The 22,212-nt window shown below is 44.7% G+C and overlaps 1 protein-coding gene across 1 annotated transcript; it reads left to right on the plus strand.

Moving 5' to 3' along the window:
• LOC306920941 (uncharacterized protein) lies at positions 1-21,733 on the plus strand. The gene is made up of 13 exons (XM_079497941.1): positions 1-121; positions 1,994-2,083; positions 3,937-4,042; positions 4,507-4,673; positions 7,116-7,249; positions 7,798-7,876; positions 9,089-9,258; positions 11,411-11,522; positions 14,283-14,450; positions 14,740-14,933; positions 17,377-17,430; positions 18,704-18,878; positions 19,507-21,733. The coding sequence occupies exons 1-13, from the start codon at positions 4-6 to the stop codon at positions 20,298-20,300; spliced, it is 2,361 nt and encodes a 786-aa protein (XP_079354067.1). The 5' UTR covers positions 1-3; the 3' UTR covers positions 20,301-21,733.
• Positions 21,734-22,212: the final 479 nt, after the last annotated feature.

Raw genomic sequence — 22,212 nt, forward strand, 5'->3', positions numbered from 1 at the left:
GTGATGAGGGACTACTCGGCGTCCGTGGCGTCCAGCCGCGGAGGCTCGTGTTCGGCTTCGTGCTGCCAAGTGTGTGTCTTTTTCTTCACCGCGTTCCTGATCGTCGCAGAGAGGACCGCGCGTGAGTTGTCTTGTGTTGTGTGTGTGACTGTGTGTGACCACGCTATATACAAGCACGCGCGCGTGCGCGCATATACACACACACATACACGCATCAATGTTTTGGTTTGTGTCTCCCTTTTTTTGCATTCATTCATGACTATAATTAAACATGTTAACTTAAACATGTTAAGAGATTTGATTGTTTATAGGATTGTTTTTTTTTAATGCATGAGTAAGACAGACAGACAGACAGACAGACATTCTGCACTGCGGTCTGGTCTGTTTCCTCCGTCCGGGAGGGACTGCAGAGAACTGCAGACTCATGCTGGAGGAGTTGTCGCAGTCACAATGTTCTCTGTCATCATTCATCATCATCATCATCATTCACCACATTGCTGTCATACTTCTAATACTAGTGATAACAACAACAATCATGTTGTTTAATAGGCAGCGCTCATTTTGTTTTTAGATGTGTTGTTGTGTTTGAATGGGCACGGCTGGCACGGGGATGGGCGGACTCCCCCCCCCCTCCTCCCAGTCCCAGGATGGGGCCTATATAGATACACACAAGACAGAGTAGCCTACCTATATACCGGCCCGCCAGTTTGGCTGCTGAAATGGGTCAGGTTACACCGTGATGTGATGGAGGAGAGGGGCGATGGAGGGAAGGAGGGGTATAGAAGGAAACGAGGGGGGGGGGGGGGGGGGGGGGGGCAGAGCTTTATTTGTGTTTTAGAACAGAAACATATAGAAGTGCTTCAGCGGTCAGCAGGATACTGCAGGTTTCTCTGCTGATTTGACCAAATTCAGTGTGTAGATTAGATAGAGGTCACAGAAGGCAAATTGGGTTAATTAATGCACAAGCAGCACACACACACACACACACACACACACACACACACACACACACACACACACACACACACACACACACACACACACACAGGAAGATATGTATGGCTGGCTACACAATACACACACACACATAGACATGCAGCCTTGTTTGCACTTTGCATGATGCGTACGGTAAACACACACTTCTGGCACTCTGCCATAGATGAAAGAATAGCTGTTCTTATAGCATTATGCTACTATGGACAGTATAGGGCCCAGCAAAATGTCCCAAAAGGGGCGTAAACATCCGTCGCTTCCAGCCCGCATCCTTGTTGTGGGGCAAGTAGGAGACACAGATCAATCACTTTGCTAGAGTGACATGACGAGCTTGTAGCCTAAACAGTGACTTTTCCATGCTATTACACTATGGTGCAATAGTGGTAATAATGGTGCTACTGTAGGGTCAATGTGGGGTCCAGTGAACCCCTTGGGTCCAGAGTGGGTTCTGGGGGGTCCACAGATAAATAATTGATAGTTAAATAAAACCATATGTGATTGATTGATTGATTGATTGATTGATTGATTGATTGATTGAATAGGCCTACTGTATTAGTTTGGGACAGGCACAGGGACGTACAGTATATAATACAATGTCTGCTAAAGGGATGAAACTAAGAAAGCCTTGTACTCAATTAATTGAAAATAGTACCTATAGTAGCCTAAATTACAAGTAAATACTGTACAGTCAGGGTCAGGCAACTTTAAAGAATACTGGACCAAATGACAGACAGTATCGGACTAAATCACGTGTAGCAATAATCTTCTCGTCAAAATGAGGATCATCAGATTGTGGGCCCTTGAAAATGAATCGCAGAGACACTTTGGAACGAAGCATGATCTGTGTGTGTGTGTGTGTGTGTGTGTGTGTGTGTGTGTGTGTGTGTGTGTGTGTGTGTGTGTGTGTGTGTGTGTGTGTGTGTGTGTGTGTGTGTGTGTGTGTGTGTGCGTGTGTGTGTGTGTGTGTGTGCGTGCGTGCGCGCGTGCGTGTCTTCCCCAGTAATCTACTGTTTTGTCTACTACCTCTGGATGGGACACGACTACTGCTATGCTTACCTAGCTGCCCTCACTGCTGTGCTGCTACTAGCAGGTATACATATCATTATAACGATGTTTCTGATCAATCAATCTATTTATTGATTGATTGGTGATTGACATGCATGAACAAAGAACACCAGTGCTGTTATTATGTATCCCACCAACGTTCTAGGAAAGCCCTGCTGTGATTGGCCAGTAGTCGTTGTGATTGACAGTTCTCGTTTTTGCGACCAGTCATTAGTCCTACAACTACAACCTATCTCAAACCCTCACCCTAAACCTAACCCCCCACGGGGCAGCACACCTAACCCTAACCTTAACCCATGTCTAACCAATAATGACTAGTCTAAACTAACTTTGCACCCCCCTAAACCTAACCCGAACGGCCTAACCTCAGTAAAACTGTGCCTTCCCGGGAGCCAATCAGACACATGGTGAGGCGGGTCTACCCTAGAACGTTGGTGGGATTCATAATCACGCTGCAGAGCCCCGGAGGGGGTAATGGAGAACATAGTGATATAGGCAGGGACGTGCACACATAGACATCAAAGGGGGCTTCAGCCCCTGCCCCTTTTACCAAGTCTGTAAAACAACTGCCCTCTCCAGACCACGAATGCATGCAGCATTTACTATATGCCATGCCATGCCGGGAGGCAGCATTCATGGAGAATTGCTTTATTTCCCGAAGTCTCCTGAACTCGCGAACACAGCATTTTTCGTTGAACTAATTTGTTTCGAAATCCATGTCGTTACACACCGCATCTCCAGTAGATAAAGACTGCTGGGTTGTGCCCTGAACATAGCTGATCTACAAGCTCTCAACGTGTCGCAGCGCGACGCGTTGTGAGCCTGTAGATCTGCTATTTTAGCTATTTTTGTCTAAAAGTGCCCTCTTACGGGATTTCAGCCCCTGCCCCTCTAACACTCTCTGCACGTCCCTGGTGGTAGGGATGGAGAACTTCTCCTAGGTAGGCATGCAGGTGCCGAGCTCTGGTCCATAGCCTTCTACTGCTTCTACGATTCTGCCCTGCAGTATAAGGCTATGGGACTTTCGGTTTTAAATCTCAAATCGAAATCAGACCAGCCTCTCCTCTTTAGTGGAAATCTCACGAACATTTGACCTACTCACCAATACAAAGACGGGTTGTGTCAATAGAAAGCCTACTTTCCTTAGTGGACGCACTCTGAGCCCCCCCACCACACGTATAAACGGTACTTTTTGGCCAAAAAGGGATTTTGTTTCCACCGGGAAAAAAATACTTTTAGTTACTCCAATGCGCCCTCTACCGATATTGCCCAGAGAACTGCCTCATAGAGAATATTTTTCCTCCGGTGAAAAAAAATCCCTTTCTGGCCAAAAAGTACCGTTTATACGTGTGTTGGGGGGCTCAGAGTGCGTCCACTAAGGAAAGTAGGCTTTCTAATGACACAACCCGCCTTTGTTTTGGTGAGTAGCAAAAACGTTCTTTTACAATACGCTAAAGAGGAGAGGCTGGTCTGATTTCGATTTGAGATTTAAAACCGAAAGTCCCATAGCCTTATATGGGCAGAATCGTAGAAGCAGTAGAAGGCTATGGACCAGAGCTTGCAGGTGCCAAGCCACAGAGAGATTTATAGACGTGGAGTATACCTAATACCATTCAATATTGGACGCATATTGTGAATTTAAAAGAAATACTTAACATATTGCATTTAACGCAAGTCATTTAGATGATGATAGTCTACTTATGAATATGGTTAATGGTTTTACCTTTACCTCTGCATCACATAATGAAAGAGTCATTAAATCTTCTTTTAGTAAAAAACAAAAATAATAATAATAATTAAATATAGAGATATTGAAGTCACTGTGCCTTTAAGATATTTAATTAACATGATGTATTTGTTTGTTTTGTTCATTCTCAGGCTGGTTTCCTCAGTGGCTCAGCTATCTGTGGTATCTGTCGGATGGACGAATCCGCATGAAGTCTCTCACCTGGACGCATTTTCTGCATCTGGGCATTTTCAAAAGGTAGAAGAAACTAAAAAAAGGTGTATTAAAAAATATATATAAATACAAAATAATAAAGTAGGCTATGTACAATTAAAAGGGAATGAAGAACTGTGTAAACAGAGAGCTGTGTTTCATTCATTGCAACAAAACCCATAAGAACTGCATTTGCTGGAAAGTTTAGCTTGGAATAACTTATTGCAACCCTGGAACTACATATTTTGAGATGGTGGTCCGTGGCCCAATAGAGATAATTCTGGGGGTCCTTGACATGAAAAAGGTTGAGCACCACTGACACAGAAACATGGGTTTTTCAGAAAACTGTTTTTTTTAATCAACCTCAGTCCAAAATGGGTTAATGTGGGTGGTATAAAACCTTTGGGACAAATAGCACATTAATCAAATGTCTCTCTCTCTTTCTCTCTCTCTCTCTCTCTCTCTCTCTCTCTCTCTCTCTCTCTCTCTCTCTCTCTCTCTCTCTCCAGGCTGTTAGAGTGCATGTGTTTGCCAGACGAGGACCTTTACGGTGAGATCATGCAGCAGGCTGACGTGTCGGTGTTACGTCTATTTGAAGCCCTGGTGGTCACTCTGCCTCAGACGCTGTTGCAGACATATGTCCTCATCTGCACTGATATTGGACTCAAATCTCCAGGTATAGACACAGAATCTATAATGCTCTGCTGGTACAGTTGTTCTCAACATGTGGGTCCGCAGGGTTTTGGGGGAGGGGGGTCCCCAGATGCACAGTGAAGTGACTATAGAGCAGGGTTCCCCAATAGGCGGCCCGCGGGCCATTTGCGGCCCAAGGAGCGCCCCCTTGCGGCCCACGGAGGGGTTCCAGATATAAATGGCATTAAATGGGGGTCAGTAGCCTATGCATGTCAAACTGGGCATCCTTTTCAAATGGGGTCTTGTCCTGAAAATGAATTTTCAGGGCAAGACCTCGACCTCACGCGTGCGGAATCGGCCCCCAGCCTGGTACCCTAGTCAAAATATGGCCCTTGAGGAAAATGAATTGGGGAACCCTGCTATAGAGCGTCGCAGTCCCGCCTCCTACCCTGGACCAGGAAATGAAACCCAATGCATTTTTCCCATAGACATTTCTTAAAGTATTTATTTAAAGACGGTTATGCCGCGGACAAAGCCAACTCGAGTCGTGACAAATCATGACAACAAACACAATTTTTTGGGCCGAACAAATAATTACAAAGAAGAAAAACAACAAAAAAAGTGTTGTAACCTGCCGTTCTTTTCTTCTTTCTAATTATTTGTTCGGCCTAAAAAATTGTGTTTGTTGTCATGATTTGTCACGACTCGAGTTGGCTTTGTCCGCTGCGTAAACGTCTTTAAATAAATACTTTCTGAAATGTCTATGAGGAAAATGAACGGAGAATAATTTCCTGGTCCAGGGTAGGAGGCGGGACTGCGACGCTCTATAGAGCGCCAAAGTCCTGACGTCACTCGCTCATCCCCTGGATGATCCGACTTCCAAGGGGTTCGCGGAAGTTTTTCTCTATGGAGAATAACATGGGGGTCATCTCGAAATCGTCTCATATAAGAATTGTGGTCCAAAAATAAACAAACAGTCTCTGTGGTATTGTCAGGGAGGTGTCTCTGTATCGAGCGAAAATGTAACTTATTCGGCAGCAGTAACTTTAGCGTTTTCTCTCAACTGAGAATTCTTCTGACTGATCTCTTCAACCGAAGAATCAGTGATCAGTGAAACCGCCGGGATTATTTGTTTATTTTTCAAACACAGTTCTTATATGATGCGATCCAAGATATCCCTATGGGGATTATAATACAAATAAAAAAAGGCACCATCTAGCGATATTGATGTCAGACTTCGGTGCTCTATGGATGACTTAAGAGAAATTAAGACCTTTTTAATACCTAAAAAGACAATTACTGCATGAAAACCAATCAACAAACTACTTTAAAACTTGTCAAACATTGGCCAAATTGTCAAATTCTTTAAGAAAGAGGCAAAATTTGTGAAAATAGCCGATCTACAAGCAAACTTTCTTTTAAATTTCATATTGTTGATCTTGTCTCCAAACTAAGACAAAAGCTAGGTTTTCTGTATAGCAATACATTCTGTTTTATAAATTCTGAGGAGAGATAAGCATTGGCACCTATTTTTATATAAAGCCATTGCTGGGATGCTCCCTGAGTCCCTAACTATATTTGTTCCATGATGGAACTGAACAATAGCACCTATCAGACCCGCTCTAGTGATTTCTTAAGGCTCAAGGTTCCTCAGGCCCAGACAGAGTTGGGCAAGACAGCTTTTTCTGTCAATGGCCCAACTTCATGGAATGAACTCCAAAACTCCTTAAAACTGAGCTCCCTGCCATCCTTCGGTCAGTTCAAAGGAATAATGCTCCAGAATATTTTTCACCGTGATTGCTCCTGCTTCAATTGATTTATTTTACTGATGGTTGTTCTGTATAAAGTTCCTTTGTAATTTACCCTGATTTATAATTTGATACTTGATATATTGTTTTGTGACTGTATTTTATGTATTGTAACCTCGGCTACGTTGAAAATGAGGGCTTGCCCAGAAAGAAAATATGATTATTTTGGGGGGTCATGGCCTTTTGAGAGGAGCTACAGCACGCTATGTGGGGGTGGGGGGTGCTATGTGTGTCTGCAGCCAGTGGGGGGTGCTATGTGTGTCTGCAGCCAGTGCTAATAAAGGCCCTGCATTAGTTCTGGGCCTTACATTAATAAGACCAATCAGAGTGTCGGGTGCAAGAACGACCAACAAAGGACAGTGGAGATGGATGGAAACTCAACAGAATGGAAAACAGGTTATTCAGATGTTAGGCCTACTGTAAATGAATCCCAGTGGAATGTGAATTAAGTTATTTAATCTGTCTGTCTGTCTGTCTGTCTGTCTGTCTGTCTGTCTGTCTGTCTGTCTGTCTGTCTGTCTGTCTTTCTGCCTGCCTGCCTGCCTGCCTGCCTGCCTGCCTGCCTGCCTGCCTGCCTGCCTGCCTGCCTGCCTGCCTGCCTGTCTGTCTGTCTGTCTCTCTGCCTGCCTGCCTGTCTGTCTGTCTGTCTGTCTGTCTGTCTGTCTGCCTGCCTGCAGTGTCGGTGTGTTTTGTGGTCTGTGTCATATCTCTGGCCTGGGCGCTGGTCCTCTATGCCAGAGCCTGTCACCTCATCAGACCAGGACACCTCTCCTTGACCCCTGCGGCCCTGCTCTGTAGACTGGTGTGGAGGGTGGGTACACTGCCGTGTGTGTGCGTGCGTGCGTGTGTGTCTGTGGATGCAAACTAGCACCGTTGCTAAATCCGGTGTATTTACGTTGCATTCATATGTAATGTCCATTAATAAGCAATGTCCAAATAAACAAATAAAGTAAATAGTAGTAGTACGGTAAATATGACGCGATCTAAGATTTCCCTATAAATTCCAATAACTCTGTGACCTACAGTTTTTGGTTTAGACTAGTCATTGGTTAGACCAGTCATTAGTCCTACAACTACAACCTATCTCAAACCCTCACCCTAAATCCAACCTCCCACGGGGCAGGACACCTAAACCTAACCTTAACCCATGTCTAACCAATGACTAGTCTAAACTAAGTATGCACCCCCCTCCTACAGTAGGGGTAGCAGGAGTGATGTCAGGACTTTGGTACTCTGTGTAGTGGAGTGTGTGTTGTGGGTATAGTTACTTCAAATCAATCTAAAATACTTTCATATATGGTTCCAAAATGTTTTTAAATGTTTGTTCTTCCTGTTCCCCATCATGTCCGTCTGTCTCAGGTTGGGATGCTGGGGGCTCGTTTCGCTGTTCTGATGCTCTTCACGCGGATCTTCAAACAGTGGATCCTGGGAGTGATCGGTGAGTCCTCTATTTGCTACTGTAGGTATACTGTATGTGTTCTACATTATTATCCACTTAACCCATTTTGGGTGGGAACGCCTTTTGGTGTTTTAAAGCATTATCTTATACTTTAGCTATTGAAAAATAGCAGATCTACAAGCTCGTAGCGCGCCACCGAGTGGCGCGCTACGAGCTTGTAGGTCTGCAATTTTTGAAAAATCGTGAAAATGTGCCTCAAACCTTTGAATATTATATTCTTTCAGAGTTTCCGTTTTTAACTCAAATCTTTGCTTCTGGAGGGTCCCTGGAACAACATATTTTCAAATGGGGGTCGGCGGCATATTACATTTTACAATATTACAATTGTTGGGGTCCTTGACATGAAATATTGAGAACCATTGATATAGAAACATTTTAAAAAGACATTTTTTAAATTTCGCCGTCAGGCCTAAATAAGTTAAACCCTTTAGTATGGGCCGACCAGAGTCTCCCAGGGCTCAGTATGTAGGCTACACAGATGGTAAAGGTACATCATCACAATGGTAATGGTGGTACATCAGGAGGTGTTTAAAACAGTAGCAGGTTTTAAAGCTTTTAAAGCTGACTGAAGCATCAATTGAAGAATAAATTGGTTTAATTTTTATCAAAAGATCAGCTATTCCTGGAAGTTCTTCTCCAGACATGGGTTCTGCACTGTGTGTGTGTGTGTGTGTGTGTGTGTCTGTGTGTGTGTCTGCGTGTCTGCGTGTCTGTGTGTCTGCGTGCGTGTGGTTTAGAGTTATTTTAGTTTCGGTGTTTTATTTATTATTCTTGTAATAATTTATTCTTAATAGCCTGAGGAAGGTCGCAAGACCGAAACGTTGCTCGTTAAAAATAAATGCTCTTGAACCTGACAAGTGGCAGCTGTGCGGGTGTCCCTCCTTTCTCCTGCGTTGTATGCCTCGTCACCGTCGCACCTGCTCTAAATTGTCTACCGGGTGTGCGGAAGTCTTTACTTTAACTCATAAAACAAACTTGAGTGGAAAAGGCGGCACTCCAAAACAAAAGACTGGCTCAGTCTGCTCTAAAGAAGGCTCTGTGTGTGTGTGTGTGTGTGTACATATGTACACACACACACATATGTGTACAAGTAAATGCAACTACAACTTACACTGTTATGTATACTATGTTGTGTGACTGTGTGACTGTGTGTGTGCGTGCGTGCGTGCGTGCGTGCGTGCGTGCGTGTAGGTGTCCACTGGCTGGGTGCAACATTCTGGATGGTTTCTCAACAGACTGACATCATAAAGACCACAAGCCGTTGGAGAATCTTCAACCTGGTGCTGGGAGCCATTCACATCTTCTTCTTCCTCAATGTGAAGGAAGGACCATCCAGATACCGCATGTTCGGATTCTACCTGGTAGGTGTGACTGTGGTAAATAAATGGATTCTACCTGGTAGGTGTGACTGTGGTAAATAAATGGATTCTACCTGGTAGGTGTGACTGTGGTAAATAAATGGTGCATTTATATAGAGCGTCGCAGTCCCGCCCCCTGTCATGACGACGCCAGGCCCAGGAAATGAATCCCAATGCATTTTTCCCATAGACATTTCATAAAGTATTTATTTAAAGACCTTTTAAGCGGCGTACAAAGCCAACTCGAGTCGTGACAAATCATGACAACAAACACAATATTTTGGACCAAACTAATAATTACAAAGAAGAAAAACAACAAAAAAAGTGTTGTAACCTGCCATTTTTTTTCTACTTTCTAATTCTTTGTTTGGCCCAAAACATTGTGTTTATTGTCATTATTTGTCACGACAAGAGTTGGCTTTGTCCGCGGCGTAAATGTCTTTAAATAAATACTTTCTGAAAAATGAACGGGGATTTCTTTTCCGGGTCTCTCGAGGGGGCGGGACTGCGACGCTCTATAGCGCCCTTATCCAAGGCGCTTTACATAGATTGTGCATTACATTCACCCATTCACACACACACATTCATACACCGATGGCGGCGGAAACCATGCAAGGCACCAACCAGCACATCGGGAGCAATTAGGGGTTCAGAGTCTTGCTCAAGGACACTTCGACGCTGACTCTGGGGGAGCCCACAGGGTTCGAACTGGCAACCTTGCGGTTACCATCCAGCCACTCTACCCCTGAGCCACCGCCTGCCCCTGTGTGTGTGTGTGTGTGTGTGTGCATGTGTGCATGCGTGTGTGTGTGTATTTACTTGATGTATGCTTATGTACCAGTATACCATGATTAATATGATATCATCGCAGTTTTAATAGTAAATGCGACCTATGGTCGCAATAAACATGTGAGTCTCTCTCTCTCTCTCTCTCTCTCTCTCTCTCTCTCTCAATTCAATTCAATTCAATTCAATTCAATTCAATTCAATTCAATTCAATTCAATTCATTTCATTTCATTTCATTTCATTTCAATTCAATTCAATTCAATTCAATTCAATTCAATTCAATTCAATTCAATTCAATTCAATTCAATTCAATTCAATTCAAATCAAATCAATTCAATTCAACAGGCTTTATTGGCATGACATTTTACAAGTGTTGCCAAAGCACAATCACAGATATGACAAACAACATCATAACAACATAATATCAATAAAATGAAAAAATAAATAAAAATAAAATAAAGCAGGTGGTGCAGAAAATAAAACATGGCCTACTGTATGTGTGTCCTACTGGTTGTCCCTTTTCTTGTGACAGGAATTGACATATTTTGCAGCCAAAACTGCACATTATTTCTGTTCCCCCAGAAGGAGTGGTCATTTCTCCCTTTCTGTCATACTTCGGAATTCTGGGAAATTTGTTTCAAATTTTGGGAAGAACTCCTCTCTATTTGTGTAGTTTTTACATTGTGTTAAGAAGTGTAATTCTGTCTCTATAGCTCCGTCATCACAGTGACAGCACATCCTCTCCTCTCTGGGCAGCCAGGTCTGTCTGTGTCTGCCCTTCTCTATTGCCAGACTATGATAATGATAATGATAATGAATTTATTTATATAGCACATTTTCTAGACAAAGTCACAAAGTGCTTTACATCAAGAGAACAATAAAAGATCAATCCATGCAATGGCCGGCATAAAACTACAAAACATACATAATAATACAATAATGACAGTTAGGAAAAGGCTTTAAGATAAAGGTGGGTTTTCAGCAGAGTTTTAAAAGTGGAAATTGATTTTGCGAATCTTAGGTCAGTAGGTAGGGCATTCCAGAGTATGGGGGCCCGGGTTGCAAAGGCCCTGCCGCCCTTAGTGACAAGCTGAGCTGTAGGGGTCTCCAGGAGGGCCTTGTCTGAGGACCTGAGTGGGCGCACAGGCCTGTAGGGTTTCAGCATGTCAGAGACGTAGCTAGGAGCCTGGCCATTCAGGGCTTTAAAAGTCATGAGTAAAATTTAAAAATCAATTCTGAAACTAACGGGTAACCAGTGGAGGGTAGCTAATATGGGGGTGATGTGGTCGCGTCTTTTGGAGTTGGTTAAAAGTCTGGCAGCTGACTATGATCTCTCTCTCTCTTTTCTCTCTCTCTCTCTGTGTCCAGGCCATGTTCTTAGAGAACATGCTTCTCCTGCTGGCCTCTTCCTGGTTGTTCACCATGGCATCATGGGATACGGTGGGCATCCCAGCAGCTGTGTTCTGCAGCTTCCTGATTGGTGAGAGAGACACACAGTCAGAAAGACAGAAACGCACAATTTGGAATCCCACCACCGCTCCAGGATCCAGGACCCGCCTTGAACCATGTGTCTGATTGGCTCCCGGGGGAAAGGCAGAGTTTTACTGTTAGGTTTAGGGTTACGGTTAGGTTTTTGGCATAGGTGCAAAAACGAGAACTGTCAATCACAGCGACTACCGGCCAATCACAGCAGGGGTTTTCCTGGAGCTGCGGTGGGATTCCAAATAACGCGTCAGAAACGCACACAATCACAAATAAACAGTGGTGGGAAATGTACTCACATTTAGACCTGAGGCCGATTCTAAAAAAATGTCTTCTAAATCCAAGTTTTCTAAGACAGTTTTCTGAAAAACCCATGTTTCGTCGTTCTCAAACATTTTCATGTCAAGGACCCCCAAGATTATATGTAATTGGCCGCCGACCCCCATCTGAAAATGTTGTTCCAGGGACCCCCCCAGAAGCAAAGATTTGAGTTAAAAACGTTCGCTCTGAATGAATATATATTCCAAATTTGTGCCACATTTTCACGATTTAAAAGAAATAGCAGACCTACAAGCTCGTAGCCAGCATGACACTCGGTGGCGCGCTATGAGCTTGTAGATCTGCTATTTTTCAATAGCTAAAGCGTAACATAATGCTTAAAACACCAAAAGGGGTTCCCGCCCAGAATGGGTTAAGTAAAAGTATCGATACTGAAATATAGAAATACTCTGTTACAAGTAAAAGTATTGGTATCAAAATGTACTTGCAGTACCACAAATATAAAGTACAAATGTTTAAAACATCTAGCAGATCTACAAGCTCACAATGCGTCGCATCGTATGTACTTAGTTACTTTCCACCACTGCAAAAAACACATGACCACTGTCATATTTTAGTGTTTTTCAGAGTGGATATATATCCACTCTGAAAAACACTAATACTGGAAAAAATGAGCCTACAGTCATACCACAATAATATTGCAATATGACGTAGGCTAAGATGATATAAATATTATTTACGAAATAAAAAAGGTGACCTTTTTTCGTGAGGTCAGCGCTGTTACTAACTAGTAGATCTTTGCTGTCGTTCCAACTGTAGTTCATTGCAGTTACCTCTCATCACCAGGTGGGGGTGCTGTTTGTGCAAGTTTGACGTTATAGAGTAGACCGTTCTCATGCAGGGACGCCTTATCAGACGACGTCACACTGATAAGAAACGGCATGCGCGCGCATAAAGGCAGCAGAAGAACACCACCTCTGACCTCTCATAAGATGCAATGGAAAAGTTCTAACTGCACTCACGTGTAAAAAATGCCCCATCAAACTTTCAGATGCTGTTTTTCTCCCAGTGTGGAGGAAGTATGATTAGGATTTGTATTGTGATCTCTCGCCCTTGAAATATATAATCCTTGGTTTCTGTTGTGTTTGAACAATAATAGCAATTCAAAACAGTTGTCCTCAAAACCACACCTCCAGTCGCTGTAAGAACGGGAGGTGCGCTCATGATCACGGCAGCAGAGCCTGTTTGTGCACGGCTGCACGCGCACCTGCAGCCCATCAAGTATAATGTATGCTTCGTCCCGCATGGTGTCGCGCACGCATACCTCTACGCTCACAACAGTCGCATCTGCGATGCGATGTGAGCTTAGCCTCGCGTTGCGATACTAATATACCACTGCGTTGGGCTTCGGGGCATATATGCAATAGGGGCGGGTTTAGTGTGGCTGCGCCAGGCTAATGTGAGCTTGTATATCAGCTGTTCTCTGTGCGCAATACTGTTGGGCTTTGAAGTATAAATGTCTCCTAGGGTGCATCTCACTAGCCAACTCACAAGAGGAGGTTGAATGCAAAGGCCACTCCTTTCCTTTCCATGCCATGCCAGGAGGCAGCATTCAGGAGAATTGCTCCCCCCGAAGTCTCCTGAATTTTAACACAGTATTTTGCGTTGAACAAATTTGTTTAGAAATCAATGTCGTTACACACCGCATCTCCACTAGATTAAGACTGCTGGGTTGTGCCCCGAAAATAGCTGATCTGCAAGCTTGTAGATCTGCTGTTTTCGCTATTTTTGTCTTAAAAGTACAGGATTTCAGCCCCTGCTTCTCTAACACTCTCTGCACGTCCCCTGTTCTCATGTGATGTTATAATTGATCAACATTAAACAACATAATTTAGCTATTGAAAAATAGCAGATCTACAAGCTCATAGCGCGCCACCGAGTGGCGTGCTATGAGCTTGTAGGTCTGCTATTTTTGAAAAATTGTTAAAATGTGGTGCAAATCATTGAATATATATTTCAGAGCGAACATTTTTAACTAAAATATTTGCTTCTGGGGGGGTCCCTGGAACTACATATTTTGAGATGGGCCCAATAGAGATAATTCTGGGGGGTCCTTGACATGAAAACTGGTTGAGCACCACTGACATAGAAACATGGGATTTAGAAGCCTTTTTTTTAATCGACCTCAGTCCAAAATGGGTTGTGTGTTGCTGTGCTGTGTGCGCTGGGTGTAATTAAAGTAATTTTGTTTGTGATGTTTCAGGTTCCACCATGTGCTGTATTTCCGGTTCTCTGTTTACCTGTTCTCCTAGCGTAGGTCTCATAGCGTTGGTGTTGTTCTCCTCTGCACTCTGTTCCGTTCTCCGTGTAGGTCTCATAGCGTTGGTGTTGTTCTCCTCTGCACTCTGTTCCGTTCTCCGTGTAGGTCTCATAGCGTTGGTGTTGTTCTCCTCTGCACTCTGTTCCGTTCTCCGTGTAGGTCTCATAGCGTTGGTGTTGTACTACCGCTTCCTCCATCCAAAGTCCTTTGAGATCTTCCAGAGTCTCCGTCACAGAGGAGTCAGCGGAGCCTGCATGGACCGAGGCTCCATCTTGTCCCTGGACGAGAAGACCACGCCCAGCTTCCATCGCCACGCGACGCTGTGTGGTCTGTACACTATCATCTATTTATGTGTTACTGTATTACCCTGTTTATTATGAGGATATATTGATGATGGTTGTTCAGGAGAGGATGGACGCTGTCTGTCTGTCTGTCTGTCTGTCTGTCTGTCTGTCTGTCTGTCTGCCTGCCTGCCTGCCTGTCTGTCTGCCTGCCTGTCTGTCTGTCTGTCTGCCTGTCTGCCTGCCTGCCTACACTAGTATTTAATACCCATGTATTACCGTTTCTTATGATGATGATGATGATGATGATGATTTCTTCCTTTTCTTTATGTCAGGAGGCGGGACCTTGATGGACCTCCCCCACCAATGGGAGGGCTGGAAGCACCATCACTGGCTGCTGATTCGCTTAGCTCTCAAGACCGGAGACGTGTCCAAGATCTGTTCGTGCTACGGGGAGGGAGGTCTGGCTGGACTGATGGGTCTGGATGAAGATATCATTCACTCTCCTGATGCTCCTCATCCTCCTCAGGTCAGATGTTTAAGCCATTTGTTGTTCCAGGGACCCCCCAAAAGCAAAGATTTGAGTTAAAAATGTTCGCTCTGAAAGAATATATATTCAAAGATTTGTGCCACATTTTCACGATTTTTCAAAAATAGCAGACCTACAAGCTCGTAGCGCGCCACTCAGTGTCTCCTGACGTCACTCGCTCGTCCCCTCGATTCCCCTGGTTCACGGAGGTAATTTCTCTATGGAGAATAACATGGGGTGATCTTAATATCGTCTACTATAAGCATTGTGGTCCAAAAATAAACAAGCTGTCTCGGCGTTATTGTCAGGTGAGGTGTGTCTCTGTATCGTTTACGACCTTCAGTCACTCATATTATGATACAGTCTGTTTCTAGCGAAAATGTAACTAATTCAGCAGCAGTAACAATAGAGCGTGACATCATCATCATACCCGGAGGTTATGCGGGAATGCCTACTGAGTGGCAAAAAACGACTTTCTTGACAGCCCATACATCCAAACAGAAAAGTCCTATTTGATTGAATTAAATGACTTTAAACAACATTAAATTCACTTTGTCACTCACTTTGCCACTCGATCTGCCATTCACTTTATGCATGCGCATACCCTCTATAGCGTTTTCTCTCAGTCAGTTGATTCTTCATATCCATATGAGTCAAACGGCCTGGATGACATGTTTATTTTTTTAACACAGTTAATATATGAGGCGATCTAAAATCCCCCTATGGGGATTACAATGCAAATAAAAAGTACATGAACCTGTGGATTTGCGCCCCCTAAACCGATATTGACATCAGACTTCGGTGCTCTATAACAATGTGCTTGAGGTATTAATAATTAATGTACATTTTAGCGGATAAATCAGTAATTTAGTCAGTGTATCACTCAAAATCCCCATACATGGGGAAGCCCCCATATATGGGGTCCAGGTCTCGTGACATCATCAGTGATGTAGATCCCTGATGTCATAGTAAATGCGACCTCCTGTCGCAATTAAGCCCATATACAGTATGGAGATCCCTGATGTCATCAATATTGGCCAGCAACTCTATATCTGACCTCAAACCCTTAGATCTCCATATATGGATATATGTCAGAACCTGTTCTGACATTCCATATGTTGATCCTTCCCCATCCATCCTTCCTCTTCGATGTCTCCATTTTGACTGATAAGGTGTCCATTCAAACTCTAGACGGGCCTGCCCCAAAGTTGTTAGTGCAGCCGCGCCCGGCTGTCGAGTTCTCAACAGACCCGCAAATTAAGGCCCGGCCCTACCTGGGCCCTCATCAAAACTTAGATCCCCATATATGGAGTTGACCTGTTCTGACATTCCATATGTTGATCTGACATCATCAAACCCTGTACACTCAAGACACGCTCCATATATGGCCAGTACAGAATTCATTCCATATGTTGATCTGACCCCCCATGCAAAAGCGCCAGCGCACGCCCAGCAGTCTGCTGTCACCCAGGCGGATATGTTGATCTGACCCCCCATGCCAAAGCGCCAGCGCTCGCCCAGCAGTCTGCTGTCACCCAGGCGGATATGTTGATCTGACCCCCCATGCCAAAGCGCCAGCGCTCGCCCAGCAGTCTGCTGTCACCCAGGCGGATATGTTGATCTGACCCCCCATGCCAAACCGCCAGCGCTCGCCCAGCAGTCTGCTGTCACCCAGGCGGATATGTTGATCTGACCCCCCATGCCAAAGCGCCAGTGCTCGCCCAGCAGTCTGCTGTCACCCAGGCGGATATGTTGATCTGACCCCCCATGCCAAAGCGCCAGCGCTCCATTCTCGCCCTCAGGCGTCTTACTGGTATTAATAACCTAGTGATATTGCCCTTGTGTGCACAAAAGGTTTAATGTCTACTCTTCTGGACTTCTATCGGACTTCATTAGACATTGGTGTCAGAATTCAGGTCCTTGGACAACCTATGTGTGAAGTTTCATCCAAACCTAAGTAAAAAACAGTTGTGTTGCTGTGCTGTGTGCGCTGGGTGTAATTGACCCATTTTGGGCGGGAACCCCTTTTGGTGTTTTAAACATTATGTTATAATTTAGCTATTGAAAAATAGCAGATCTACAAGCTCATAGCGTGCCACCGAGTGGCGCGCTACGAGCTTGTAGGTCTGCTATTTTTGAAAAATCGTTAAAATGTGGCGCAAATCATTGAATATATATTTCCGAGCGAACATTTTTAACTAAAATATTTGCTTCTGGGGGGTCCCTGGAACTACATATTTTGAGATGGGGGTCGGTGGCCCAATAGAGATAATTCTGGGGGTCCTTGACATGAAAAAGGTTGAGCACCACTGACATAGAAACATAGGTTTTTCAGAAAAAGAAGATTTAGAAGCCTTTTTTTAATCGACCTCAGTCCAAAATGGGTGTTGCTGTGCTGTGTGCACTGGGTGTAATTAAAGTAATTTTGTTTGTGATGTTTCAGGTTCCTCTGGTTCCACCTGCAGCACCTCAGCCTGTTCCTATAGTGACTCCTCAGGTATATATACACAGTGTATGTCCATCCATCCATCCATCCATCTTCAACCGCTTATCCGTAGTCAGGTCGCGGGGGCAACAGCTCCACCAGAGTGTTCCAGACTTCCCTCTCCAGAGCAACATTAGTGACTTCCTCCTGGGGGGATCCCGAGATGTTCCAAGGCCAGTGAGTCGATGTGTTTCCTCCAACTGCGCCTTGGTCTGCTCCGGGGTCTCTTCCCAGTGGGACGTGCCTTGAGGACCTCCCTAGGGAGACGCCCGAGAGGCATCCTAACCAGATGCCCGAACCACCTAAGCTGGCTCCTTTCCAGGCGTAGAAGCAGCGGCTCTACTCCAAGTCTCTCCCGTGTGACTGAACTTCTCACCCTATCTCTAAGGGAGATGCCAGCCACCCGTAGAAGAAAACTCATTTCGGCCGATTGTACTCGCGACCTTATTCTTTCGGTCATGACCCACACTCACCATAGGTGAGAGTAGGAACGAAGATTGCTCGGTAGACAGAGAGCTTTGCCTTCTGGCTCAACTCTCTTTTCGTCACAACAGTGCGGTACAGCGACTGCAATACCGCCCCTGCCACTCCAATTCTCCGGCTGATCTCCTTCTCCGTCCTCCCCTCACTCGTGAACAAGACCCTGAGATACTTAAACTCCTTCACCTGGGGTAATGCCTCATTCCCTCATTTCCTGCTGAGAACCATGGCCTCAGATTTTTTATATGTATGTATATATGTATACAGCCGGAAAGACATGGCCGCTTTTACTCTGAACCCCCCCGGAAACAATACATGATCCAAAAAGCGTTCATATTTTGAACGAGAGGCGGATGAGGAGCAGAAATGAAGCGCTAGTATATCCAGCAGATCAAAACCACGGAGAGCGCCCTGGATTAGGAGAGACGAGGCATTCTTTCTGCCACGCTAACAGCTAAGTGCATGGGAAGCTAATATGACCGTAGAGCGTAGCGTACGGTGGCCGAGAGTCCGACTGAAAATTAAAAAAAAAGGAAAAAAATCAGAATATTCTCCCCTCGCCTGATATCATTGAAGATGCGCTAGACACATCCGTCAGATGTATTTCCCCCGGACACGATATTTTCCCGACCAAACACCAACACTCAACGTCATTTCCTTGGGCGATACTTCTGCTAAAATCCTGCAACTTCCGCCCAAACAAATGATAGCCTCTACAGCGTAGAGGCGCTCCTCAGCACCTCAACGTTGGAGAGCCTAACTGGGGGGCTTGGTTATGACGCGAGTCATTCTTGCTTTACTACAGGTGATAGAGGAAGCCCCGCCCCCAAAGCCAGCTCCATCCACAGTGATACAGAGACCAGTGAGACAGGCCTCGTCCACTCAGATCAAACGGATGAAAACGCCTCCAGAGGTCTTCCCAGTTCAGGAAGTGATCCTTGAGGAAGTTGAAGATTCCAGCGCTGCACCTTCTGAAAGAGGTGAGATGTTTTACAAACACTAAGGTGCACGCACGCACACACGCACGCACGCACGCACACACGACACACCCTAACTAGCCTACTGCACATAGCCTTTGAAAACGTCAATGTGGAAAATATCACAAAGAAGCTCCCATGCATGGACCCGCCCCATACCTGTTGCTGCCGTCGGAAGATTAGGCACGCCAGCGAAGGCTAAGCATTCGATAACAAAAGCATAATCCTTTATCGTCATATTTGTCACCACCGACCACCCGACCTTGGGAATTGGTACTTGAATCAAAAGGATACGGAGTCAATATGTACGCACACCACGCATGACGTGATTGGCCCTATACACGTGCATTTCTGGAACAAAAGTTCACTCATGCATATAATTGGCCCAATTAAATTCAAAGAAATTGCCTGAAACACGGAATCATCATAACTGTGAAGACTGGAAGAACCAGTATTATTATTTGATTAGACAAGGTCAGAATTTAAAGACTACTACAAACATTACATTGTTCACCTTTTCCATACCGTTGTGCCATGGGTTTATTTGTTAGTATTGGGCCAGTATGGTGTGCTGCTGCACACATACTGTATTACAGCTGTCACATCAGTTCAATCTCATTTGTTTTGTCAGGAGATGAAGAGTTCCAGAGCGCTGCATATGGCTCGCCCACGCCCTCATCTCCTCTCCACCCAGCAGACAGTCTCAGTCTTCCTCACATCGACAGTTTCGGAGGCACTCTGACGGAGGCTTCGGCGGTCTCGTCCTCCGTCTGCTCGCTGGACGTCAAGACTCCCGGCTGGACCCCTGACAGGCGGTCCCCTGTGCACTCCCTGCTGACGTCCCCGGAGCTGGACATCAAGACTCCCGGCTGGACCCCTGACCTGCGGTCCCCTCAGCACTCCCTGTTGACGACCCCAGAGCTGGACTTCAAGACTCCCGGCTGGACCCCTGACCGGCGGTCCCCTCTGCACTCCCTGTTGACGTCCCCGGAGAGGAACCCCGGCGCCCCCGGAGAGTCCAACACCACGCTGTACTTCAGCGCCGAGGCGCCGTCTCCGTCCAGCGGGAGTTACCTGGGCTGGGGTTCCGAGCTGTCGCCCATCTCCACCTACAGGAGTCCCTATCGGATCAGGGAGGCTCGCTTCGCCGCTTCGACCCCCCGTCCTGAGCCTCGGCCTGAGCCTCGTCCCGAGTCTCGTGCTGTGATGGTCGAGGTTCCAAGTCTGACCCCCGTCGTTATCATCCCCGCTACCCCAGGAACCACTCCTGGTACAACTCCCGGGACGACCCCCGGGACGACCCCCGGTGCTACCCCTGGTTCCTCTACCGCTGGTACCCCTATCGCACCTCTCACTCCGGTCATTTCCTCCCACGCCCGCAAACAAATGGTTCAGCTTGTGGACTACAACGAGAGGGCGGTTTAAAGAGGGATGCGGAATGCAGGATTTAGTTCAGCCCAATGGATTATGGATCTACACATGACACGCAGTAAAAATCCTCAATGTTAATTTAACCCTAAGAATGTCAAAAAATGAAACAGGTCTATTTGGGTCCATTTTTATACTCTCTGGGTTGAATTATGCATCAACTATGGGTCTGCTAGCTGGTGAATTGAGGTCCTTTACAGCTCTGTTCAGTCAAATCAATGAGAGTAAACACTAGACATTTCCCCCTGATATGTTCACCTGGGTAAAATATGCACTTTTAAGTTGTTGAAAACATCTGGAAAATATATATATATACTCTGTGAGGGATTAGGTTTCTGCTACATGTAGATTTATGTTATGAAACCTTATGTAGCCCCCTGGCCATGTGATAAAATAACTGCCCCAATCTGCTATGGCAAATTATGCCTGACACAGAAACACTTTTTATTTGCTTGCAAAATGCGTCGTTTTAATTTGTTGCAAATATTTCCTATCATTGTTCCAAAAGCAATAGCTGACGTTGAATCAGTTGAATCAATCTGTGAATCGGTCAGTCAGTGAATCGGTCAGTCAGTGAATCGGTCAGTCAGTGAATCGGTCAGTCAGTGAATCGGTCAGTCTGTGAATCGGTCAGTCAGTGAATCGGTCAGTCAGTGAATCGGTCAGTCAGTGAATCGGTCAGTCTGTGAATCGGTCAGTCAGTGAATCGGTCAGTCAGTGAATCGGTCAGTCAGTGAATCGGTCAGTCAGTCAGTCAATCAATCAATCAATCAATCAATCTGGCAGTCAGTAAGTCAGAGAGCTAAGAAAGTAAAGAAAATCTATAATTTTTTTGCAAACAAAAAATAATAATGAATAGAATAAATTGGGCTTCAGTCAGTCAGAAAATCAGTCAATTATTCAGAGAGACACTGGTTTGTACACTTTATGGTCAAACAAAACATTAAGTGGATACTTTTTCATCTGTGCAAAGAGAAGATATTCATCTTGATCTAATCTAACTGGTCAGCAAAATGCTCCATGGAGAAGTCTAATTAGGCTTTAATTTATTTTCTGTTTATAACACATTGCACTTTTGAACAGAAACATTCACGGATGAACTTCCTGTTTCCACCAAAGGATATTAAGTAACGTTGCTGTATAATGCTATTTAATCAAAGGGTATGCAACTATGCAAGCAATATACAGTGAAAAGGGAAAATAGATGTGTTTTATGATTATGTAATCTTTTAATTTAACATTTTGTTTACATTATGTTTACACTTATAGTTTAGACATCTGCACATTTTAGTTTTAGTTTATGTAAAGGTTTGTGAATTTTGTTGATGACACGCTATATATTAAAAAAAGGCAGCTTTGGAGGAATTAAAAAAAAAAGATTGTTTTTCCAGTAGGCACTATTTTCCAGAACGTGTTTCTATGGTTTAGCTTTGTGCAAAAATCACAGGCTGTTAACTGCTATCAGCTTGATGTTGTGATGAGATATAAGAAAAGAGTTAAGATTTCTGACAGGTACTGTACGTAGCGCTGGATTCCCATCAGAATGGATGTCAAATGTCATCATATCCCACTGAGCATTTCTCGGGCTATTAGACGTGTAAAATACGTTTAAATGGCCGTTTAAAAATCGGTTATAACTGGTCTAAAAATGAAAGTATCTTTAGCGGTCTAGGCTTAGATTAGACGTTGAAACAATGTCGTTTCAAACAGCGTTCTATATAGATGTTTAAAAAACTAATCAATAATAATAATGAATTGCATTTTTATAGCGCTTTTCCAAGTGCTTTACAATGGTTCATTCATTCATACATTGGGAGGTGAAGCGGCGAACAGTCGACGCCAGCGTCCTCACTTCCCACATCCACACACCAATGGTGGCGAGCTCACACCGACCGACTCATTGGAGGCA

Source organism: Electrona antarctica (genome assembly GCF_951216825.1).
Source record: "Electrona antarctica genome assembly, chromosome: 3".
NCBI lineage: Eukaryota > Metazoa > Chordata > Actinopteri > Myctophiformes > Myctophidae > Electrona > Electrona antarctica.